This window comes from Oncorhynchus mykiss, chromosome 8 (genome assembly GCF_057628025.1).
Source record: "Oncorhynchus mykiss isolate SJ-2025 chromosome 8, ASM5762802v1, whole genome shotgun sequence".
Classification (NCBI taxonomy): Eukaryota; Metazoa; Chordata; class Actinopteri; order Salmoniformes; family Salmonidae; genus Oncorhynchus; species Oncorhynchus mykiss.
In genome coordinates this window covers 44,893,473-44,920,459 of record NC_143029.1, presented here as the reverse complement: position 1 = coordinate 44,920,459, position 26,987 = coordinate 44,893,473, and the positions used below count along the sequence as shown (strand labels likewise).

General features: G+C 40.8%; 1 protein-coding gene across 1 annotated transcript in view; it reads right to left on the bottom strand.

Moving 5' to 3' along the window:
* Positions 1-18,044: 18,044 nt before the first annotated feature.
* The window catches only part of ankhb (ANKH inorganic pyrophosphate transport regulator b), an 86,402-nt gene continuing 77,459 nt past the window's right edge, over positions 18,045-26,987 (bottom strand). The window contains exons 9-12 of the mRNA XM_021612594.3: positions 23,858-23,987; positions 23,553-23,676; positions 20,017-20,116; positions 18,045-19,239 (exon numbers count right to left, since the gene is read on the bottom strand). Of these exons, the coding sequence (XP_021468269.1) occupies positions 19,123-19,239; positions 20,017-20,116; positions 23,553-23,676; positions 23,858-23,987 (471 nt within the window). The 3' untranslated portion in view covers positions 18,045-19,122. The remainder of the gene's footprint in view (positions 19,240-20,016; positions 20,117-23,552; positions 23,677-23,857; positions 23,988-26,987) is intronic.

The window sequence follows — 26,987 nt, the reverse complement described above, 5'->3', positions numbered from 1 at the left end:
CTTTCTCTCCCTCTCTTCCAATTACTTCTCCCTTCCTTACCTGGTGTTGAGGTTCACTGTGAATAAAATTTGAATGACATTGTGGGAAACATGGATGATTATACACATAGTAACACAAAAATAACGGCCGTCATTTTGTCTCACAGGCTTACATGCAAAGCAAGCCAGCAGCTAGACTGGCTTCATTCAGTAAGTTTTTCACCGGTTATATACGCTGCAAACTTCTGCACTACTGCATGATTATGCGAAACACAAGTAAGACATAGCACATCTTATTGATTATCTAACTAAATTTGACCTTCTGATTATGTCAGAGCACTAGATCTGTTGATCGCTGGAGTCAGGTAGGAGATGTGTTTAGTATAAAGGCCTTCTTTTTCTACTTCTTTGGTTTTTAAATGGCAGTTGGCAATGCAGAAAGGCTTTCAAAGGCTCCGAAAAATATGCCTTTTTTTTCTTCATTGAGGTTTATTGGCAGACTACAACCTATAAGGTGTATTTCCCCCACCTACTGTACGGGGTAGTTCGTGGGACTAAAATAAGAAAAAAGAAGGGGCGTCAGGGAATGCCCCCTTGTCAGACCCTTCTCGCCCCCTTGGACTGAGTTCTCACTTTTGACCAATGGTAGCATGCAATCAAAAAGTGTGTACTGTATGGTAGCAGCCAGTTCAACCCCAAAAATGTTGGTAACAACACACTAGAAACTGACTGAAGAGCTACAGTAACTGTAAGGTAGCTAAATGCTTCTTATTTCAGAAGTGCATATCCCAATTTTTAAAGAAAGTGTAGAAGAATAAAAAATATGCTATCATATAGCTAACCAGCTAACATTGTACTACGGATTAATAGTTATCAGTGTCTTTATTGTATTAACTAATTTGCATAGCTAGCGAGCTATTTTTCCTGTGTAAGGACTAGAGAGCTGTCCTTGCACCTCCTTTCTCTTTTTATCAGCACTTGCCTTCAAATGGTTGCCTGGCTACCCATCTACATCGCTCAGGCAAACACCACGCTGGATTTGCTTCCTCCCAAAATCTTTTAGAATCCAAACACATTCTGACCTTTCTGATTGGTCCCAGAAACCGATGGGTTGGGCCAAAGCCGGCATTGTCACGACTTGGGTCGGGCGGCATTTGGCGGTCGACGTCACCGGCTTTCTGGCCATCGCCGCTCCATTTTTCATTTATCCATTTGTTTTGCCTTGTTCCCTGGACATCTGGTTTTCATTCCAAATCAAATCAAATTTTGTCACATACACATTCCCAATCACACATCATGTATTTATTCCTCTGTTCCCCCTCATCTTTGTGTGAAATTGTTTGTTTGTTACGTGTAGCCCGTATTCGGCTGGTTAGCACCGGGTCTGTGTTTGGCCCATGTGTGTTGGTTATTTTGTACCATTTTGTGTACTTTGGGCGTATATTGCTACTTTTCATTGGATATGAATAAAGTGCGCCTATTATCACCCATCTCTGCTCTCCTGCACCTGACTTACCTTCAACCAGTAACGCACACCGTGACAGGCATACACAAATCATAAATCATGCCAGCACAAATTACTTCTAGGATGGCAGGTTGACTGATGTATGGAGAATTAACCATTGTGACCTTTGCCATTTACAATGTCAGCTAAGATGCCCTCTTTCCATTGGCTCTGTGAAAGCAGGCTCTCCACGTCATTGCCATGCCAAAGTGGGATCTCTGAAACATAAGAGTACATGCACTGTACTCGGCCCGAGCAGCACTGACACTTGGCAGTTGTCAAACGTTTCCAACATCAACAAGCCAACCAAATACCTGTCCTGCCCTCTCTATGAAGGTCAAATAAACACACCACACACCAGACACACACACACAACAAAAACACTACACCTACACAAAACAAAAAACACTTAGGGGCGATGTCTCAGAGAATCTGTTGAAAAATCTTTTTAGTCCAGGATTAGGGTTAATCTGTGTCCGGGAAACCATCCCTATAGGCTTGAACTGTGACAAACTGTGACTTGAGCTATGTTCTATGTCTTTATTATAACTTTTCCTGTGGGTCTGAGACGCACACAGAAAGATATCAAAGGTGGATCATCAGCTACTGCATTGTATCTCGTTTGTTCCACAGTCGAAACACTCGATTGTCACGACTTCTGTTGAAGTCGAAGCCTCTCCTTGTTCGGGCGGTGCTCTGCGGTCGACATCACCGGTCTTCTAGCCATCATTGATCCATTTTTCATTTTCCATTGGTTTTGTCTTCCTACACACCTGGTTTCAAACCCATTCATTACCTGTTGTGTATTTAACCCTCTGTTTCCCCTCATGTCTTTGTCAGAGATTGTTTGTATTGGTGCGCGACGGGTCCTCACGTACTCACTTTGTTTTATTGTTACATTTAGTGTTGGAGTTATGTTTCGTTTGTTGTTATTAAATAACTCAATTACACTCAGTTTGATTCTACTGCGCCTGACTTCCCTGCCACCTATGCACATGACTCTGACAAGGTATCCATGCAGTTTTTTTTCTCACATTTGTACTAACACTTTATCACATTTGCCTTATGGCAAGGTGCTCCATCATGCTGGAAAAGGCATTGTTCGTCACCAAACTGTTCCTGGATGGTGGGGAGAAGTTGATCTCGTAGGATGTGTTGGTACCATTCTTTATTCATGGCTGTGTTCTTAGGCAAAATTGTGAGTGAGCCCACTCCCTTGGCTGAGAAGCAACCCGACACGTGACTGGTCTCAGGATGCTTTAATGTTGGCATGACACAGAACCGATGGTAGCGCTCACCTTGTCTTCTCCGGACAAGCTTTTTTTCCAGATGCCCCAAACAATCGGAAAGGGGATTCAGAGAAAATGACTTTACCCCAGTCCTCAGCAGTCCAATCCCTGTACCTTTTGCAAAATATCAGTCTGTCCCTGATGTTTTTCCTGGAGAGAAGTGGCTTCTTTGCCGCCCTTCTTGACACCAGGCGATCCTCCAAAAGTCTTCGCCTCACTGTGCGTGCAGATGCACTCACACCTGCCTGCTGCCATTCCTGAGCAAGCTCTGTACTGGTGGTGCCCCGATCCCGCAGCTGAATCAACTTTAGACGGTCCTGGCGCTTGCTGGACTTTCTTGGGCGCCCTGAAGCTTTCTTCACAACAATTGAACCGCTCTCCTTGAAGTTTTTGATGATCCGATAAATGGTTGATTTAGGTGCAATCTTACTGGCAGCAATATCCTTGCCTGTGAAGCCCTTTTTGTACAAAGCAATGACGACGGCACGTATTTCATTGCAAGTAACCATGTTTTACAGAGGAAGAACAATGATTCCAAGCACCACCCTCCTTTTGAAGCTTCCAGTCTGTTATTCGAACTCAATCAGCATGACAGAGTGATCTCCAGCCTTGTCCTCGTCAACACTCACACCTGTGTTAACGAGAGAATCACTGACATGATGTCAGCTGGTCCTTTTGTGGCAGGGCTGAAATGCAGTGTAAATGTTGGTTGAGGATTCAGTCCATTTGCATGGCAAAGAGGGACTTCTGATCATCTGATCAGTCTTCATAATATTCTGGAGTATATGCAAATTGCCACCATACAAACGGAGCAGACTTTGTGAAAATTTATATTTGTGTCATTCTCAAAACTTTTGGCCACGACTGTAGATGGTGGGCACAAGGACGTAGTAGAGCAGCTTGTCAAAAAGGGTGCAAAGGTCAATGGAATACACACTGACAACATGGTGACTTGTTTTCATCAAGCTACTCATGATGTACGCGTGTCCACACACACATTCATTATTTTTCCTAATTAATCAGGAATTCCGGTTATTCTGACCATCCTCCAATCATATATAATTTAAACTGACCTACCCCGTAGCCAAACCCCTAATTTCCCTGATTTAAAAAAAAAAAAATGTATGTTGTCCATATCACTTCCCTGAATTTCCTATTTCTGCTAGGCAAGAAAGTTTTGAAATAGGTCAATAGTTATTTAGATCACAAGGGTCAAGACCTTTGTGGAGCGGGAGCACGTGTGCAGCCTTTTTAAACCTTGGGGAAGCCAGTTATGATCGTCCGATAAAATTAAGAGTTTACTGTTTGATTTGCCACCTTCAACATAAACGAGCCGTACAAGCTAGCTTGAGACAATGGCGGTTGCATGATCAACATTCCTGTTCGGAACATCGATGAAGCCTGAGCTGGAATTTGAAGCTAACTGAAGCTGACTAGCCTCAGAAAATCCTGAAAATATCTACCTAGCGTGGTAATATATCCCTCTGTTTTGTTTTTTTGAGACGCATTGATCACGATGTGAGTCAGGTGTCCAAAGGGGTTATTACCTGTCCCTTGGGGCCTTTTGGTAAATATGCAAATTATTTTTATTCACATGCCTGCCTGTACAATGAAAAAATAAATGTTAGTAATGGTTGATAGTTTCTCCAAATGGATTGACGTTTTCACCACCTCGAGTGATATATGTGACCCGTTTCAGGAAACTAGGCATATGTCGCAGGAGAGCCATTTGAACATAAACTTTTTATTAAATCTAAATGTGATTTTTTGGAGAAATGTCTTCTCTAACATGTGAACTTTAATGTACCTTAACAAACTTGTCTGCCATCTGTAAATATGAATAAAATTGTTAAATTACGAGCCTAGTTAGTTTAGCCACATAAAAAGACACCAACGTTACCGCTAGCCATGACTGGCTGAGATAATGAGTGGGCTGGACATACCGAGAGCTGAGTTTGGATTGGTCTGCCATATAGCACACTTCTGTCTATTTGAGCTGGTCAGTATGTCTAGGTAATCCTGTCTAATGTATATATTTTTAAATGCACTCTGTATTAAAACTGCATTAGTGTTACTCTCCACTTTCTGGAGGACAGAGTTTTGAAATCAGTGAAATTTGAGTATGATAGCTAAGGACATGGAGAAAACACCTGTCTCCAGGTTACATTTACGTTGCAGTCATCAACGCTCTGGATAACATAACAGCCTAACCAGCTCGGCTAGGGTGAGTAATGTTGAGTGAGCTGTTCTGTCATTTGTCTGGAAGTAGCTAGCAAGTTAATGTTAGTACAGAATGGTCTGATCAACCTTTTAAGAGATGAGTGGAGCTAAATTCTAAGAGGGTGTAAACAATGCTGAATGGGTGTAGACAAAAAGGGCTCTCCAGTAGTAGTACCAAAAGATTCAAAGGACATTTTTTCAGAAGTGAGTTTACAAGTTTATCAACTTTCAAAGCAGAATTACTTTCCCATTGTTCCTCAACTGTAGTGTATGATATACCATTTTGTAGCTCTGAGTCTCTACTTTCAGCCAATGGAAAAAACACAAAATGTTTTGTTACATAAGATGGTCGGTCGGTCCCATATGTGTATTGCTGTTGTCGTTTTGGTTGGTCTTGTTTTTGTCTTTGCTTCAATAACGAATCTCACCAGATTGGGTCTGCTGTATGGTCGGGATGTCTCCCTAAGGATTGTCCCTCTAACTCCCTGACCCGGTATCTCTGCGGTGAGGTCACCAGATACGTAATAGGGGAGTATAAAAAAATGTGTAGTTATTCTCGTAGACATTTGTTTTAGAAATTGTATTAAGAATGTTGGTAGTAGTAATCATTTGTTTTACAGTAAATCATTTGTCTGGATTTCCTGAATCAGAAATATCCTAAACTGTTCTGGTCTGTCCTCTCTCAAGGTTATGGTGATGGTGTCTAGATGGAAGGAATAATTTGACCAAGGACAGTGTGAACCTCAACCCCCCCCCCCCCCCCCCCCCTAACTGGCTGAAGTAATTGTGAAAATGGCGTTCACTACGGCCCTGTCTTGCACCACTTCTACTGAGACCTGAGTCCGAGCCAGCAACCTGTAGACAGCATCCAGTCAAAGCTATCAACTGCCTTTTCTCTCATGCCTTTTCTCTCAGGAGTGCGACATGAGTCCACGTGAAGTGAGCATGGAGAGAGATCCCATCCAAACTTGCTGGTGCACTGGTAGGAAAATGGACAAAACGTAAAGGACAGTGGTGGCTCAGGTGAGACATTATCTAGGGTCATCCACTTTGAACATGTGCCATTAAAACCATGTCTACGATTGGCAGGAATGTAGGTATGTGGGAGTTGCAATGAGAAACAGAGAATGGTAGAGATATCAGCTATCTTGATCTGCAAAGAAGAGCTAAATTACATTTTACAACTCTGTTCCCAGGCCCTGCACATCTGCTAACTGACACAGATAAGAGGATGTACTTTCTATAAAAGGAGAGAGCCAACTCTTGTTCGTTGGACTTTCAGCATTGAACTAATTGAATGAAGTTAATTGCTCAATTGTTGCACATCTTATAATAAAGTATTATTGGAAGAATCTACAGTCCCTCTCATCCTTAGAATTTCACGTCACACAATCTAGACAAACTTCCTGCAACCAACATTCCTCTCTCCAAAATGAGTAAAGCACTTAAGAATAGCTGTGTTGAGGCTGGATTGGTGGATATCTGGCACCATGAGCATCCTAGGGAGAAGGACTTAACATTTTATTCTAACCCATACAACACTTATTCTAGAATTGACTACTTTTCACATACAAATCTGAGGCTCATAGCATAACTAAGTGCAACATACAACCCATCACTCTGTCTGACCATGGACAAGTGAGTTGCCAATGGGACATAGGTAATCAAATAATGTCTAAAAGATCGCTCTTGAACATTAGATTACTGAATGATATAGAATTTACTCAAGGTCAAGAGCATGGATTTTGGAGCCCAGAGTGGACCAACTTAAACGTCATTATATGTTTGACATCTTAAATGATCGTGCCCCAGGTTATATGAAAAACCACATTGATGGGGTCAGCACAGTTACAATACCAGAGTGAGTGTTATGTCTTGTAAAATCCCAAGAGTAAACAGTACTGCGAGGGGCACCTTTTCCTATACAGGCATTTGTCTATGGAATAGCCTCCCCTTGGAGATCAAGAAAATATATGTTGATGTATATATTGTTGTGTCTCACAAAGGTAAAACAGTTCAAGCTAAGCTGTATGCTGCACTTAATGGTGAATGTCTGATTCAACGAGCTCTCCTACAGGCACTGAGCCTTCATCTGGCTCAGGGAGACCCTACAATTGCACCCCCACCGCCTGCTCTTCAGATTGCAAATAAAAGCAGGCAAATGTTTTCATTTGGACAGGGTTGTCTAAGTAAGAGAAACCACTCCACTGCCCGTTGTGCCCCCTACTGCTGGTCAGGTGTATTTATTTGAATGATGTGCAATGAATAGATTTTTTTTTTTTAAGGTCGAAATGGGAAATAAATATGGTTCATTTTTAAGGTTAGGGAAAAGTGCAGTGCAGTGCACTTTCTAGGATGTCAATATAAATTAATGTATTTATGGTTGTTTGTAATTTTGTCTTGCCTTTTAATCATTATATGTGTTATTGTTTTTACCAGAGGACCACTTTGGAAACAAGTGTTTTAATTAATGATATCCTCTGGGTCCACATTGTACATTTTGTTTATGTCTCTGACCCAAAATAAATTCAATTCAATAGAGCAGAACATTCAAGGTCAAAGACAAGAAGTTGTTCATGGAGATGTGCCAGAAGCAAGAGCACAAGAAGAACATCAAGCAGAACCACGACCAGCTTGTGAAAGAAGGCTAACTGCTGACTACATAGTTCATTGGTAATTGTAGTCCTACAACTAACGGAAGTAACGTTAAGATCTGAACTAAGACGGATAGGCTAGTTAATAGATACAGTGCCTTGCGAAAGTATTCGGCCCCCTTGAACTTTGCGACCTTTTGCCACATTTCAGGCTTCTAACATAAAGATATAAAACTGTATTTTTTTTGTGAAGAATCAACAACAAGTGGGACACAATCATGAAGTGGAACGACATTTATTGGATATTTCAAACTTTTTTAACAAATCAAAAACTGAAAAATTGGGCGTGCAAAATTATTCAGCCCCTTTACTTTCAGTGCAGCAAACTCTCTCCAGAAGTTCAGTGAGGATCTCTGAATGATCCAATGTTGACCTAAATGACTAATGATGATAAATACAATCCACCTGTGTGTAATCAAGTCTCCGTATAAATGCACCTGCACTGTGATAGTCTCAGAGGTCCGTCAAATGCGCAGAGAGCATCATGAAGAACAAGGAACACACCAGGCAGGTCAGAGATACTTTTGTGAAGAAGTTTAAAGCTGGATTTGGATACAAAAAGATTTCCCAAGCTTTAAACATCCCAAGGAGCACTGTGCAAGCGATAATATTGAAATGGAAGGAGTATCAGACCACTGTAAATCTACCAAGACCTGGCCGTCCCTCTAAACGTTCAGCTCATACAAGGAGAAGACTGATCAGAGATGCAGCCAAGAGGTCCATGATCACTCTGGATGAACTGCAGAGATCTACAGCTGAGGTGGGAGACTCTGTCCATAGGACAACAATCAGTCGTATAATGCACAAATCTGGCCTTTATGGAAGAGTGGCAAGAAGAAAGCCATTTCTTAAAGATATCCATAAAAAGTGTTGTTTAAAGTTTGCCACAAGCCACCTGGGAGACACACCAAACATGTGGAAGAAGGTGCTCTGGTCAGATGAAACCAAAATTGAACTTTTTGGCAACAATGCAAAAGCAAAAGCAACACAGCTCATCACCCTGAACATACCATCCCCACTGTCAAACATGGTGGTGGCAGCATCATGGTTTGGGCCTGCTTTTCTTCAGCAGGGACAGGGAAGATGGTTAAAATTGATGGGAAGATGGATGGAGCCAAATACAGGACCATTCTGGAAGAAAACCTGATGGAGTCTGCAAAAGACCTGAGACTGGGACGGAGATTTGTCTTCCAACAAGACAATGATCCAAAACATAAAGCAAAATCTACAATGGAATGGTTCAAAAATAAACATATCCAGGCCAAGTCAAATGGCCAAGTCAAAGTCCAGACCTGAATCCAATCGAGAATCTGTGGAAAGAACTGAAAACTGCTATTCACAAATGCTCTCCATCCAACCTCACTGAGCTCGAGCTGTTTTGCAAGGAGGAATGGGGAAAAATTTCAGTCTCTCGATGTGCAAAACTGATAGAGACATACCCCAAGCGACTTACAGCTGTAATCGCAGCAAAAGGTGGCGCTACAAAGTATTAACTTAAGGGGGCTGAATAATTTTGCACGCCCAATTTTTCAGTTTTTGAACTGTTAAAAAAGTTTGAAATATCCAATAAATGTCGTTCCACTTCATGATTGTGTCCCACTTGTTGTTGATTCTTTACAAAAAAATACAGTTTTATATCTTTATGTTTGAAGCCTGAAATGTGGCAAAAGGTCGCAAAGTTCAAGGGGGCCGAATACTTTCGCAAGGCACTGTAGCTTAGCTGACAGCTATGGGAACTAACTAACCATGTAACTTTCTAATTCTTATTAAACCTTGTTAAATGATAATAGAAGTTGTGATCATTAGCCTGAGACACTCCTATAACATTTGTTTGGTCATTATTTTCTCATAGTAAGCCTAAAGTTTTATGGTTCACAAAGCTAAAGGCCTACGGTGTTGCAATTCTATTTAGAATGCCGGCTGGCGGCAAAAATGTATTAGTAATTAAAGTGTGAAATTCAAAACATTGCATATTATTTTTTTTGATGCAACAGCATACTAATCAGATTTGTTTTTATATACAACTGTCCTGTAGGCCTGTAGCCTACCTTAGCCGTCCTCACGCTCTCTCCCAACTTGGATATAATGTTTGTGCTGCGTAAAACCAGTCTATTAATGCAAAATAATACAACCAGTCCACTGTCAAAAAAAAAGCTTTCTAGGGATTGTTTTGTTATGCAGACAATGCAATCTAGCCTACTATATATAGCTATAGTGCCTTCAGGAATTATTCACACCCCTGGACTTTTTCCACATTTTGTTGAGCTACAGCCTGCATTTAAAATGGATTCAGTTGAGATGTTGTGTCACTGACCTACACCAAATAACCCATAATGTCAAAGTGGAATTATGTTTTTAGAAATGTTTACAAATAAATACAACATTAAAAGCTGAAATGTCTTGAGTCAATAAGTATTCAACCCCTTTGTTACGGCAAGCCTAAATAAATTCAGGAGTAAACATCTGCTTAACAAGTCACATATTAAGTTGGACTCACTTTGTTTGTAATAATAGTGTTTAACATGATTTTAATGACTACCTCATCTCTGTTCCCCACACATGCAATTATATGTAAGGTCCCTCAGTCAATCAGTGAATTTCAAACACAGATTCAACCACAAAGACCAGGGAGGTTTTCCAATGCCTCACAAAGAAGGACACCTAATGGTAGATGGGTCAACATAAAACAGCAGATGTTGAATATCACTTTAAGCATGGGGAAGTTACTAATTACACTTTGGATGGTGTATCGATACACCCAGTCACTACAAAGATGCAGGCGTCCTTCCTAACTCAGTTGTCGGAGAGGAAGCTAACCGCTCAGGGATTTCCCAATGAGGCCAATGGTGATTTTAAAACAGTGTTTAATGGCTGTGATAGGAGAAAACTGAGAATGGATGAACAACATTGTAGTTACTCCACAATACTAACCTAAATGAAAGTGTGAAAAGAAGGACGCCTGTACAGAATAAAAATATTCCAAAACAAAACTGTTTGCAATAAGACACTAAAGTAAAAGTGCAAAGAATGTGGCAAAGAAATGTACATTTGGTCCTGAATACAAGGTGTTATGTTTGGGGAAAATCCAACACAACACATCACTGGGTATCATTCTTCATATTTTCAAGCATGGTGGTGGCTGCATCATGTTATGGGTATGATTGTCATCGGCAAGGAATAGGGAGTTTCTTTTAGGATAAATATAATTTAAATATAGCTAGGCACAGGCCAAATCCTAAAGGGAAACCTGTTGCAGTCTGCTTCCAACAGACACTGGGAGATGAATTCACCATTCAGCAGGACAATAACCGAAAACACAAGGCCAAATATATACTGGAGTTGCTTACCAAGACGACATTGAATATTCCTCCATGGTCTAGATACAGTGTTGACTTAAATTGGCTTGAAAATCTGAGGCAAGACTTGAAAATGGCTGTCTAGCAATGATCAACAACCAACTTCACAGAGCTTGAAAACACTTTTTTAAGAATAATGTGCAAATGTGACCAACCGGCTCAAATCGTTCTTATGTAGAAACATTTGAAATTGTTTTTGTTTTTTACATTGGATAAAAGTAGAGACTTGGTATATCATATACTGCATTTTTCGAGGAACAATGGGAAAGTAATTCTGCTTTGAAAGTTTACAAACTTGTAAAATCCCTTTTAAGAAAATGCCCTTGAATATTTTGGTACCTACTGGATAGCGCTTCTTTGTCTACACCCGTTCAGCATTGTTCACACCCTCTTAAGCCTTAGCCCCACCCATCTCTTTAAGGATTCATATGTGAGGTCAAAAGGAAAAATTCCAGATAAACAGAAAGTATCCAGAGAAAAACATTAGATGATGCTTACCCGACACACTTGTCTAAATTGATGGGTCATGTGAAAGAAATGCTATAACCCCCAGTTTAATTTCTTTTACCTTTATTTAACTAGGCAAGTCAGTTAAGAACAAATTTTGTTTCGTTAATTAATTTGACCATTTTAAAAAACAAGCACACATACAACTTAAAAGCCATACATACACATGAAGGATAACACACAATAAACTCTGAAACTTATTTCCATTGTGGTCCTCTTGACACGAGATGGCTAGACAAGATCAAACACAGTATGTCAGTGAAATAATAAAACAAAAACATAGAAGAACATCTATCTCATCATTCCAGTTACATCATAGGGGTTATTCATATGGGCACAGAAGACATCAAACATATTTTTACTTTATTTTTAAAGCTGTCCATAGAGGACTTTGTTTTTATAGGCAGAGGCAACTCAATCCATTCTGAGGCTCCAGTATACAAGAAAGTACCTTTCCCAGCATTACTCCTGAACCTGTATAAGCACACATCAGCACACACCTGATCTGGTGCTGTGATTGTGTGCATCCCTAACACGAGGAAAGTAATCACTTAGATATCTGGGCGCAGGACCATAAATACTCCTTTAAACCAAACCTAGTCTAATCTGGGACACTCTAGCCTCAACAGGCAGCCAGTTTAGTTCCTGAAAGCAGCTCCTGCCTATGTGAGTACGTGGACTCACCTTCAATACTACCCTGATCAACTTATTCTGGGCTATCTGGAGCTTCCTCTTCATAAGTTTAGATAAGCCCCCAAACCAGGAAGTACTAGAATAGTCAAAATGGCATTGAATGAGGGCAGGAGCTAGCACTTTCATGAAGTCCTTATCAAGCAGCTTGGACTTTCCAGACAAAAGCTTAGTCCTGGCATTAACCTTCCCTAGCACCTTATTGGCCATGCTCACACCTCCCAAGCTTCCATCAAGGATTTTTTTATTTTATTTTTTTATTTCACCTTTAGTTAACCAGGTAGGCTAGTTGAGAACAAGTTCCCATTTGCAACTGCGACCTGGCCAAGATAAAGCAAAGCAGTGTGACACAGACAACAACACAGAGTTACACATGGAGTAAACAATAAACAAGCAATAACACAAACAAGTCAATGACACAGTAGAGGAAAGAAAGTCTATATACAGTGTATGCAAAAAGCATGAAGAGGTAGGCAATAAATCGGCCATAGGAGCGAATAATTACAATTTAGCAGATTAACACTGGAGTGATAAATGAGCAGATGATGATGTGCAAGTAGAGATACTGGTGTGCAAAAGAGCAGAAAAGTAAATAAAATAAAAACAGTATGGGGATGAGGTCAGTAGATTGGGTGGGCTATTTAAAGATGGACTATGTACAGCTGCAGTGATCGGTTAACTGCTGAGATAGTTGATGTTTAAAGTTGGTGAGGGAAATAAAAGTCTCCAACTTCAGCGATTTTTGCAATTCGTTCCAGTCACTGGCAGCAGAGAACTGGAAGGAAAGGCGGCCAAATGAGGTGTTGGCTTTGGGGATGATCAGTGACGTATACCTGCTGGAATGTGTGCTACGGGTGGGTGTTGTTATTGTGACCAGTGAACTGAGATAAGGCGGAGCTTTACCTAGCATAGACTTATAGATGACCTGGAGACAGTGGGTCTGGCGACGAATATGTAGCGAGGGCCAGCCGACTAGAGCATACAGGTCGCAGTGATGGGTGGTATAAGGTGATTTGGTAACAAAAAGGATGGCACTGTGATAGACTGCATCCAGTTTGCTGAGTAGAGTGTTGGAAGCTATTTTGTAGATTACATCGCCAAAGTCGAGGATCGGTAGCATAGTCAGTTTTACTATGTTAAGTTTGGCGACGTGAGTGAAGGAGGCTTTGTTGCGAAATAGAAAGAAGATTCCAGGGTGGTGATGCTAGTCGGGCGGGCGGGTACGGGCAGCGAACGGTTGAAAAGCATGCATTTGGTTTTACTAGCGTTTAAGAGCAGTTGGAGGCCACAGAAGGAGTGTTGTATGGCATTGAAGCTCATTTGGAGGTTAGTTAGCACAGTGTCCAAGGAAGAGCCAGAAGTATACAGACTGGAGCGACATCATTGAGATATAGAGAGAAAAGATTCGGCCCGAGAATTGAACCCTGTGGTACCCCCAAAGAGACTGCCAGAGGTGCGGACAACATGCCCTCCGGTTTGACACACTGAACTCTGTCTGCAAAGTAGTTGGTGAACCAGGCGAGGCAGTCGTCAGAAAAACCAAGGCTATTGAGTCTGCCGATAAGAATACGGTGATTGACAGTCGAAAGCCTTGGCCAGGTCGATGAAGACGACTGCACAGTACTGTCTTTTATCGATGGCGGTTATGATATTGTTAACTTTCCTTGAGCGTGGCTGAGGTGCACCCGATACATCCCAAGTAGCTAACAGAGGTTATAGTAGTCAGCACCTCACCTCCTAACTCCACTCTGATTTCAGACGACATACACAATTTAGGATTGGATCCAAAAATAATTGCTTCAGTTTTCCCTAAGTGCAGAGATAGCTTCCTCCCATCTATGGGAGCGTTGAAGCTGTAAAACAGGAAAAATAAACAATACATTACAACCTTGTACAACATCAACTCACCCCCCAAGTTTAGATAAGAAGAATAACCTCATGCAATGCAATGAAAATTATATTCACCTGAAGTGCTGGTACTACTTGATCTGTGGCAGCGGCCTGAAGTACGGACTCAGGTGTTGTTGCCAGCCATAGCTTTCCACCAGTACTGTACCATGCTCTAGTCCAACCGGCTGTGCAATGTTGACCCCTGTCACAATGCTGTCCTTCACATGATGACTGCTCTGCTGCCTTTGCTGGATGACATGCCTTCATCAATCAAGTAGTTGACTTGTTGTGGTATTCCTTCACAGCAGACACCAAATAAGGCATACTTGCGAGGAGTTAAAATGTAGATGGGACCTGGCTGTATAGGGTCAGAAGGATAGTGCACCTGCAAACAACAAAAGATAAATTACAATTAATTGTCTCACCCCTGTCAGTCTGTTGTTACACAGCTCAGTGAAAGGTATTTGCCTGCCTCCCATATATATGTATGTATATATATATCGTGACTTGCGACATATGCCTAGTTTACTGAAACGGGACACAAATATTGTACAATCCAGTTGTGCAAGGCTCTTAGAGACTGACACAGAAAGGGGGGGTTTGCTCTCATTATCACTGCTGGTTCTTCAGCAGTCATCAGCTTGGTTTTCTGGGAGAGGAGAAGGAGGAGGGCGGGCACTCGCATTACTGTCACTATTCTCAAGAGGAGGAAGAAGAGGAGGAGTAAGGCCACTGTCATGGATGGGCCCAGGCAGTGAGGTCTCTATCGGGACTGGGAGGTTGCTAGTGCTAGCTGTTGCTTAAGTAGGCCTCCACCTGCGCTGGTATTTTATCAGTCAAGGACGAGGTGGTAGCTTTGCTGATCTGCTGATCTTCAGTAATTTGTTACGGGCTTGATCAGATTAAGTTTCTTTGCTGCGTTTTTGTGCACCACTTGGTCTTGCCTTTTGTTTATCCATCTCAAACAACACACTCACTTTCCATCCGAATCCCACCTGATTCACCTAACTTTTTTGAACTTGATAGCCAATTAGGTGAGGAGGCAGAGGCGGGTTGCTGTTGGCACCGCTGAGAAATAAGCAAATTAGATGCATTTTGTCTGTCTGACTCACCTACTACTACCTATGTAAACTCAGCAAAAAAAGAAACGTCCTCTCACTGTCAACTGCATTTATTTTCAGCAAACTTACCGTGTGTAAATATTTGTATGAACATAACAAGATTAACAACTGAGACATAAACTGAACAAGTTCCACAGACATGTGATTACCAGAAATGGAATAATGTGTCCCTGAACAAAGGGCGGGTCAAAATAAAAAGTAACAGTCAGTATCTGGTGTGGCCACCATCTGCATTAAGTACTGCAGTGCATCTCCTCCTCATGGACCACAACAGATTTGCCAGTTCTTGCTGTGAGATGTTACACCACTCTTCCACCAAGGCACTTGCAAGTTTCTGGACAATTCTGAGGGGAATGGCCCTAGCCCTGACCCTCCGATCCAACAGGTCCCAGATGTGCTCAATGGGATTGAGATCCGGGTTCTTCGCTGTCCATGGCAGAACACTGACATTCCTGTCTTGCAGGAAATCACTCACAGAACGAGCAGTATGGCTGGTGACATTGTCATGCTGGAGGGTCATGTCAGGATGAGCCTGTAGGAAGGGTACCACATGAGGGAGGAGGATGTCTTCCTTGTAACGCACAGCGCTGAGATTGCCTGACAACAAGCTCAGTCCGATGATGCTGTGACACACCGCCCCAGACCATGACGGACCCCTCTCCTCTAAATCGATCCTGCTCCAGAGTACAGGCCTCGATGTAATGCTCATTCCTTCAACGATAAATGCAAATCCGACCATCACCCCTGGTGAGACAAAACCGTGACTTGTCAGTAAAGAGCACTTTTTGTCAGTCCTGTCTAGTCCAGGACGGCGGGTTTGTGCCCATAAGCGACGTTGTTGCCGGTGATGTCTGGTGAGGATCTGCCTTACAACAGGCCTTACAAGCCCTCAGTCCAGCCTCTCTCAGCCTATTGCGGACAGTCTGAGCACTGATGGAGGGATTGTGCATTCCTGGTGTAACTCGTGCAGTTGTTGTTTCTATCCTGTACCTGTTCCGCAGTTGTGATGTTCGGATGTACCGGTCCTGTGCAGGTGTTGTTACACGTGGTCTGCCACTGCGAGGACGATCAGCTGTCCGTCCTGTCTCCCTGTAGCGCTGTCTTAGGCGTACGGACATTGCAATTCATTGCCCTGGCCACATCTGCAGTACTCATGCATCCTTGCAGCATGTCTATGGCACGTTCACACAGATGAGCAGGGACCCTGGGCATCTTTCTTTTGATGTTTTTCAGAGTCAGTAGAAAGGCTTATTTAGTGTCCTCTAAGTTTTCATAACTGTGCCTTAATTTCCCACCATCTGTAAGCTGTCAGTGTCTTAACGACCGTTCCTACAGATGCATGTTCATTAATTGTTTATGGTTCATTGAACAAGCATGGGAAACAGTGTTTAAACCCTTTTAAATGAAGATCTGTGAAGTTATTTGAATTTTTCCGAATTATCTTTGAAAGACAGGGTCCTGAAAACGTTTCTTTTTTTGCTGAGTTTAGATTGGATAACATGGACTTTGCCATTGAGGGCTTCCAACATTTTAAAGTGGTCAACTGGGTGGGGATGCCAATGGGTTGGAAGCAATCAGCCAATACTTAGAGCACTGTCTTCTTCAAATTGGTTTGCGTATATTTCGTAAATGGCTTTAAGTGTCTATATCACCGCCATCTAGTGGCGATAATAAATAAATTACACACAAGATTTGGTTCAGGACTCCAGCACTGCAGGTGCATCAAAGCAATTAGGTTTACGCTTTTTCCTAACACAAAAGAATAAGACAATTGACAGCTTTAAATGGAGATAGCCTCAATGGCGCTGCCCATGCTGTCACAGATGCCATAATGGCAAAAATGTGTCCTCTATCTAACTCTATGGTGGAGATTGTCTATGACTCCGGGCTTGTTTAATGGAGAATGACTCTAAAGGAGAAAACTCAGCAGATTGATTGTTGGTCTGCACAGTAAGGGGCTTTTGGTTCGCCATTCGCTTGCTGTCGGCGCGGTGTGTTATAGCGACTGACAGAAGTAATTTTTGCTTGCTTCTAAATGTAGAATCGGTTTGCAAATTATGGCCGGCCGTCTGTGCAAGAGGTGCCCCCGGCCTGCAGACGGTCGACAATCTTACCAGTCTGTCTGTGACCTAATGACCTAATAGATTGGTGCAGAATGACTGACTGATAGATTGGTGGAGAATGATTGACTAATAGACTGGTGGAGACTGACTCTCACTATGATAGATTAGTGGAGAGCACAGGAGGCTGAGGGGAGGACAGCTCATAATACTGGCTGGAATGAAGTGAATGGGATGGCATCAAATTAGTTGGATACCATTCCATTTTTCTGTTCCAGCTATTACCATAAGCCCGTCTTCCCCAATTAAGGTGCCACCAACCTCCTGTGTTGGAGAGTGACTCTAGTGTCTCCTGACACCTCAGAGAATCTATCTCCAGTTACCGACCACACCAAAATCAGGTAAAATAAACCAAAATACCATACAGTGGAATCTAGTAGCCTAGGTCTATGTGCCTCTTCTGAGCCCAAAATTAAGAAAATATTTTAAACATTTCTAGGACGCAAATCCCTGAGTTTATGTTTTACGGTATTATAATATAGATTACTTATAAGACTTGTTTGCAATAGCTTCCTATCTAAATGAGGTACAGATCCAAAACCAACTACAGTGGGATCCCTGACCACTCTTATCCATGCTACGGCAATTCAGTCACAAAAGTGTGGATGCCCTTGGGTAGAAAGGAACTTTTGAATGCCTAGCTAAAAATGTTTAGCAGCCGCTGAATGTAAGGGGACAAAATACTAGCCTACAGTAAAAACACTCTGAGGGAAATTAAACAACGGAATCACCCTTTAATCATTGTAGAATAGAACTGTCCCTTTGATAGACAATAATAAGAGAAGTCATATTTGCTCTTGTTACACTGGACAGGGCTTTAGCGGTCATATTTTAAATACAAAAGGCCCCATGAGTTGGTAAGACTTCGCTATTCACTACAATCTATAGAAAACATTCGGAAGCTTCAGACACTTTTAAATACTTGTGCATCATCGGCAATGGAGAGTTCATAATACAGAATGGGTGTGGGGGGAGATCAACAACGACACCACCACACGGTATGTATCATGGAGTTACATCCTGAGATCGAAATTAAACAGAATACTACAACAGACATGATATAAAAACAAGAAACAACTGTTGTCCAGTCAACCCCCCCCCTCCCCGCCATTTCAGTTAACATCACTTATACAGAAATTGACAATGTTTTCTTACATCAACAACATTATAATATAAATGTTTTATAATGGCACCAAACCATCACTCGCACACCAGGAAACTATTTCAAACTCCCTTTTTCATTCTCAACTTTGATAGAAATCTGTGGTTAATATATCATATTTGTTATTTTATTGGGAACCATAAACTGTTCCCCAACTGGTGTACAGCCAAAATAAATAAAGTTAAAAGGTCACAACACAAAGACCTACCTCAGCATCATTACTTATTCTCATTACTTATCTTGTACATTCAAAGTAAAACAAAATATATGTTTTTCAAGCGGTTGAAGTTGTACAGTACAGTAAAATTGTGTGTTTCCTCATAATAGCTCATAAAAGTAGAGGACGGCAGCACAGAAAAGTTTGGTGAACATATGGAGTTAAATGAGCAACATTTGCTTTGGTACAAGTTAGCATCTTTACCATGCTTCGCTGGCTTGGTAGCAATTCAGATGAAACCTAAAGGAGTGTTGTTTAGATACACAGTTTATGAGGTTTGGAGAGTAAGGTTAAAGGGGGGGGGGGTATCAACAGGCTGCCAAAAATGATTGAAAAACTGCCCCAGTAAAACAAGGGAACTCCCTTGTACTATCCCCCAGCATGTCCTTCAAGAATCCTTCAGCATCCTTGGCTCACTCATCTTCCTCCACGATATCGTCCATTCGTCGCCGGGGCCACACATCATTCATTGGTGCTGAGTCTTCTTCCCCTTCCCCCACCTCTTCAACTTCTGTGTCTTTCTTTTTTTTCTACATGGAGGAAAAATGTGTTTTATCACCTCTGAGTTATAAACACTTAGAACAAAATTTTGTATTTTTTATTTCACCTTTATTTTATGTGATAACTGATAATGATTACTTTCTTTCTTACTTGGTTCTCTTAGGAGAGTTTACAACTGGATAATTGTAGCAATAACTTGTCTCATAGCGATCAAGCCACATACAGTATAACATATTTGTGCTCTGTTAAATAATAGTAATATTTCCCATGCCATTGCCTTTTCCAGGTTTGATGACTAATACACAAATATCATTATGAAACATCTTCATTTAAGGTCTATGTGGAGTCCTGAATCAGGTTGGGTTCCCACAGTTTACTGCAAGTGAATTGCAACAGTATCCATTTGCTGGTAAGTTAATGCAGAAATCTACTATAAAAATGTAAGAACATTTTAGAAATGAGCCCCTGATCCAGATTCATTCATGGTGCAACATTAGCGGATCAGGGGCTCATTTCTAAAAAGTTCTTACATTTTTATAGTAGATTTCTGCATACGATATTTTCTTAAAATATGTGAAAATGTGGTTTAAGTATTGTAAACACCCATAAAGTGTTAGTCACAAATAACCATGTTTAATTTATAAATCCCACATTTTCATGCACAATCTATATAAATGGCAAATTTTTATAAATCAAATTGTTGCTATGGATATTGTTGAACACATAATTTACTATCAAATATGTGCTTACGAATGTGTTATAAATTAGGCCCCAGATTGCCATGTGGTTTATGCTGTGCACCTTACCTGTTTTCGATAGACATAGCAGGCAGCTACTGCCACCATTATCGACTCTCCAAGGAATCCGGCAAGGAGAGACCCAACTCCCAGACTGGCTCCATGCACCCTGAAATACAAATCTTACAATGTAAGCCAAGGACATGTACGCGCGCAGCTTCATGCTGCTACAACATGGTAGCAACGGGACCAAAACAGAGGAGAAGTTTAGCCTCACGCTTCAACACTCCTGGTTGCTGTGGAAATTGACCCACTAATACTGTTAACTTGGTGCATATTCTATGCAGTGGTGGAAAAAGTACCCAACTGTCATACTTGAGTAAAAGTAAAGATACCTTAATAGAAAATGACTCAAGTAAAAATAAAAGTCACCCAGTAAAATTCTACTTGAGTAAAATGCTAGAAGTATTTGGTTTAAAATGTACTTAAGTATCAAGAGTAAATGTAATTTCTAAAATATACTTAAGTATCAAAAGTAAAAATCATTTCAAAATGTCTTATATTAAGAAGACAAGCCGCCACCATTTTCTTGTTTAAAAAAAAAAATGTACGTAAAGCCAGGGGTATACTCCAACATTCAGATATAATTGACAAACTAATCATGTGTTTAGTGACTCGACAGGTCAGAGGCAGTAGGGATGACCATGGATGTTCAGTTGATAAGTGCGTGAATTTGACTATTTTCCTGTCCTGCTAAGCATTCAAAATGTAACATGTACTTTTGGGGGTCAAGGAAAATGTATGGAGCAAAAAGTATAATATTTTCATAAGGAATGTAGTGAAGTAAAAGTAAAAATCTTTTCATACACCTTCAGTTAGCCAGCATTCACACTTCTTGTGTATTACTATATGTATTACTGAAAATAAACAAAATACTTGAATGACGCATCCCGGTAAAGACCGTAAGACCTCATGTAAGCAAAGTTATACTGTATTTTTTCCACAAAATAGTTAACTAACTTATGGTCACTTTCAATGCAGCAGTTATATTGTACTGACCCACACTTTGTCCCAAATGGCACCATATTTCCTATATAGTGCACTAGTTTTGACTAGAGCTCTATGGGCCTTGGTCAAAAGTAGTGCTCCATGTAAGGATTACTGTGCCATTTGGGACATAGTCCCACTGGTTCACTAAGTTATGAGGTCCACTGAAGAGCAACAGAAGCGTGACAAAAAGTAGACTGGTGACTTTATAGACTAGCGCTTAGTTCACACACGGATGTACAATACATTTCTCCACAACCTTCCCACGTGTCTGCACAAAAACACTTCACGTCCAGGAGGTGGCGCCAATGATTGCAATGGTGCCTCGGATTGGTGTAGGGTGAAGTCGCCCCTGAACACAGATCTTGGGTCAGTTTAGCATTTTCCCCACTAATGGTTATTAAGATGAGGATTCAAGGCAGGGAAGCTGTAAAATAAAATTGGTTCTGCAATGTTGAAAATCCAATAACAAGGTGTGGAGACTAAAAGTTATTTTCAATTTCTAGAAGAAATGGTGAATTATTTAAGAAATGCGCAAGGGTGCCAATATATTAGGCCACAAATGTCATTCAGCAGATACTTTTATCCAAACCGACTTACAGTCATGCATGCATACAATTTTTATATGGGTGACCCCAGTGGTAAGCAAATCCACGATTGTGGCGTTGCAAGCGCCATGCTCTAACAACTGAGCCACAAAGAACCAAAAAAAAAAACAAGCTCAATGGAAGAATCTCCATCAAACATTTTTTTTTTTTTAAACCTGTTAAAGATAGGGCTGACTTCTGCCCCCTTTGGAGGAATTGGGTACCCATAGTAAACTGAAAAGAAATCTGTCAAAAATTGCTAATATATGCATATAATAATTATTATTGGATAGAAAACACTCTAAAGCTTCTAAAACCGTTGGAATTATGTCTGTAAGTATAGCAGAACTCACAGGGCAGGCATTCTTCCAAACTAGTTTTTGTGGTCATGAAAGTTGGGGCAACTTTGACGTCATCGCCCCCACCCTTCCCAACCAGTTATGGATCTGGGGAGACTTTCTATGTCTTCCACTAGATGTCCTCATTCAGTAGAGCTTTTAATCGTTCAAATCCCGCGAGAATTGGCCCTATGGGAGTGAAATTAGTGTGTGCCAGGAGAAAATACCTTGTGCGTTGGGGCGCGAATTGGTCCCGGCCATTCCTTTGTTCCAGCACTCCTGGGAAGAGCTAACGATGACCGGTTGAATAGAAATGTGTTTTGTGTGTTTAAAACATCATAAAGCTTGATTCTGCACGTAGTTTGACCTGTTTAGTCGACATTTAATATGTAATTTTGAAGTTTTGATGCGCAACTTTTCCGGACCAGAGGACATTTTGGGTGCATTTCAGCTGATGTTATTAGCAGTAGCTAATACAAAGACGCAAGACTTGAAACCAAACGATGTATTGGGTAAGTATGAACCCTTCCAGAACATTCTGAACGAAGACCATCGAAGGTAAGGGAATATTTATGCTGAAATCTGTGTTTCTGTTGACTCCAACATTACGGAGAAATTTAGCTTATATCTGAGCGCCGTCTCAGAATATTGAATAGTGTGCGATTTCTGTAACGTTAAAAATAAATGTAACAAAGCGATTGCATAAAGAAGCAGTGTATCTTTATAACTATATGTAGAACATGTATATTTAGTCAAAGTTTATGATGTCTATTTACGTTATCTTGCCGCGCTACCTAGATTTCCTGCGGACATTTTTGAGTATTTTCTGAACATGAATTCAATGTAAATGGACATTTATGGATATAAATGGCATATTATTGAAAAAAAAAATGTACTGTGTAACATGTCCTATTACTGTCATCTGATGAAGATTTTCAAAAGGTTAGTGAATGATTTATTTTTTAATCCTGCGTTTGTTGATTGCATGTTTTGGCTATTCAAATCAGCTGTGTCTGGTGGTGGTTTGACATATATATGTGCTATGTTTTCGCCGTAAAACATTTTAGAAATCTGACTTGCTGGCTAGATGAACAAGGTGTTTATCTTTCATTTGAGCTATTGGACTTGTTAATGTGTGGAGGTTAAATATTTCTAAGAATATTTTTGCGTTCCATGCGCCACCGTTCCAGCTGAACGTGGGAGGGTAGGTTCCCAGCTGGGAACCATGATCTAACAGGTTTAAACATCTGGCCTAGGCTTAGTCGGTGTCTGATAAACTGGCCCAAAAAGTTAACATTTTAAAAAGTGAGTAGTGAAGTGAACACTTCTCCCAATAAAAGAAAACAACAGGAATGAGCGGTGGTAAAATTGACAGATTTGAAACTAGTAACTGGCTAAGTGAACACTAGGCCCAAGCATGGGAGTAAGATAAAAAATAATCAGAGGTGAAGTGGCCAATTTTGAGCCTAGTGAATGATAAGTTGAACACTTGTTCTGAGATATTGAGCGCACACTCACAGCATTGAGGTTTTCACATCATTCTAATGACACTAGCTCCATGCTCAAGAGATTGGCAAGTAGTGAAGTGAACACTTGTGAGACCCGTGAAAGCAGAAGTGTGCACTTCACTTACCCCATGTAAGGGAGTACAATGAGACTGGTGATCAGTACGATGATGCGCAGGACAGAGCTGGGAGCAAGGACGGAGGTCTTCTTCAAAGTCATGAGCCAGCCTGTCAGGTGAGCCCGGATGGTCACTGTCATGGTAAAATAAATACATGCTTTTCTTTCATGTATAAATGACATCGGTAAGCAGGAAGTTTCCCTCCTGTGTAGGATGAGTCTACCTTTAATGTTAGGGTGGACAACAACTAAAATTACATTCCTGTTGACAAATTCAAACATTCCACTTCCACTGATTCCCTACTTGGATCTTACCTGGAACAGGGAAGAAGGAGAAGATTAGCAGTGGAGGGACGCAGAGCTCTGCGAAGGCATGGTCCACACCAATGATGTCTACTAGGATCCTCTCCGAGATGTGAGGCGTCCAGAACACCAAAAAGCATAGCTGGACAGCCAAAACCAAACACAGGGTTAACACTGTCTGAAGCCACAGGGGGTTAGGATTAGGGTTAAATTACTCTGGCCTGATCAATGGTCAGTTCCATGGTTTCGTTGTGAAGGTAAGGTTAGGGCTCGCTAGCGACACATGAATGGAGTGTGTTACAGTGCATTTGGAAAGTATTCAGACCCTTGACTTTTTCCACATTTTGTTATGTTACAACCTTATTCTAAAATTGATTAAATAGTTTTCCCCCCCTCATCAATCTACACAAAATGCCCCATAATGACAAAGTAAAAACAGGTTTTTAGATATGTTTGCAAATGTATTAAAAACTAAAAAACTGAAATGTTTTGGTACCCTTCCCCAGATTGTGCTCTAACATGCACTGTCAACTGTGGGGCCTTTCTAAATAATGTCCAATCAATTGAATTTACCACAGGTGGACTCCAATCAAGTTGTAGAAACATTTCAAGGATGATCAATGGAAACAAGATGACCCTGAGCTCAATTTCGAGTGTCATAGAAAAGGGCCTGAATACTTATTTAAGTTATGTATTTCCGTTTTTATTTTATAATACATTTGAAAAAAAAATGTTTTCGCTTTGTCATTATGGGGTATTGTGTGTAGATTGATGAGGGAAAAAAGTTATTTAATCAATTTTAGAATAACAAAATGTGGAAAAGGGGAAGGGGTTTGAATAATAGCATCATGCACGTAGGGGGCAGGATTTTTGTTTTTGGCTAAAAAACGTACCCATTTGAAACTGCCTATTTATAAGGCCCAGAAACGAGAATATGCATATAATAATCAGATTAGGATAGAAAACACTCTAAAGATTCCAAAACTGTCAAAAGATTGTCTGTGAGTATAACAGAACTGATATAACCTGAGGAAAATCAAACCAGGAAGTGGCTTCTATTTTGAAAGCTCCATGTTCCATAGCCTGCCTTCGCTCCATTTAAAGGGATATCAACCAGATTAGTTTTCCTATGGCTTCCTCAAGGTGTCAACGGTCTTTAGACATAGTTTCAGGATTTTATTTTGAAAAATGAGCGAGAAAGATAACATTGCGTCAGTGGATAGCTGGGTGTTCGCAGAGTTTTGCTTGCACAACAGAGTGGGGCAGCCATTGTCTCTCCCTCTCCTATTGAAGCGACAGTCCCAGTTGATATATTATCGATTATATATTTTAAAAACAACCTGAGGATTGATTATAAAAAAATGTTTGACATGTTTCTGTGGACATTACGGATACTATTTGGAATTTGTCTGCGATGTCGTGACCGCTCGAGCCTGTGGATTTCTGAACATAATGCGCCAAACAAATGGAGGTATTTTGAATATAAAATAATGTTTATGGAACAAAAGGAACATTTATTGTGTAACTGGGAGTCTCGTGAGTGCAAACATCTGAAGATTAAAGGTAAGCGATTTAATCTATTGCTTTTCTGACTTTCGTGACCAATCTACTTGGCTGCTAGAGTTTGTAATATTCTGTCTACTGAGAGAGATGTCCTTACGTAAACACTTGGTATGCTTTCGCTGAAAAGCTTTATTGAAATCTGACACGCCAGGTGGATTAACAACAAGCTAAGCTGTGTTTTGCTATATTGCACTTGTGATTTCATGAAAATTAAATATGTTTAGTAATTTAATTTGAATTTGGCGCACTGCAATTCAGCGGGTGTTGATGAAAATGATCCTGCTAATGGGATGGGTGCGTCAAGAATTAACTGACTTGCCTAGTTAAATAAGAAATACATTTTAAAAAAGTTATCCTAATCTTCCTCTAGTCAGTAAGCCATATCATATGACCTCTTATGAAAGTTTAATTATTAAGAAGGGCCTCCACAGGGAATACAAGCAAGCTTACCCTGCAAGGGCTGGGGTAGGTGCAGGCTTTTGCTCCAGACAAGCAGTAACACACCAGATTCAAATAATCATCTAATCCTAGTCTTCAATCAAGGCTTCATGAATCAGGTGTGTTATTGTTTGGCTAGAACACAAGCCTGCCCCAACTCCACCCCTCGTAGGGTAAAGCCACTCTGCTGTACTAGAAAAGGTATAGACTACTGTCACTATATGTCATAATCCAACCAAAGCTCATTAGTAATGGTGAAAACTGGATGTGTGAGAGATATCCAGCCGCTCTATTTACCCACTTAGGTTGTACAACTGACGTACAACACATTTGAAACAATGGTTGTGATTCCACAGATATGTTTTGTGTTACAACTGAGTTTGTCTGCAAAAAATATTTACACAAAAAGTTTGAGGTGCTTCCACAACCAGGGTTGACTACTCCTGGCTAACGTTTCCGTCCCGGAGCTAGCACCAACTAGCCTGGGGCTAGCCCATGCTAGAACCATCTCCCGGCTCACTCCTGGGCTACAATATCCGGACCCCTTCTACTGCCCGTACGACTGGAATACCAACATAATCTGCCCAAGGATTCCAACAGGCCCCTCAGGCGCGACGCCCGCTGAAGGCCCATTCTGCTATCGTGAAAGACAGGGGTGACACTCTAGACCCAAACTGCTACAGACCTATATCTATCCTACCCTGTCTTTCTAAGGTCTTTGAAAGCCAAGTTAACAAACAGATTACCTACCATTCCGAATACTTTATTGAGGCTTTATGAAACCTTTATAAAAGATTGTATTAACATGTATATTTACATCTATATGGATGTGTATATTAATGTGTATATTTACGTCTATATGGATGTGTAGTTTGATGTGTATATGTACGTGCATATTCACATCTATATGGATGTGTAGATTGATGTGTATATTCACATCTATATGGATGTGTAGTTTGATGTGTATATTAACGTCTATATGGATGTGTAGTTTGTGTATATTAACGTTTATATGGATGTGCAGTTTGTGTATATTAACATCTATATGGATGTGTAGTTTGATGTGTATATTAACATGTATACTCACATCTATATGGATGTGTAGTTTGATGTGTATATTAACGTGTATATTTGTCATTAT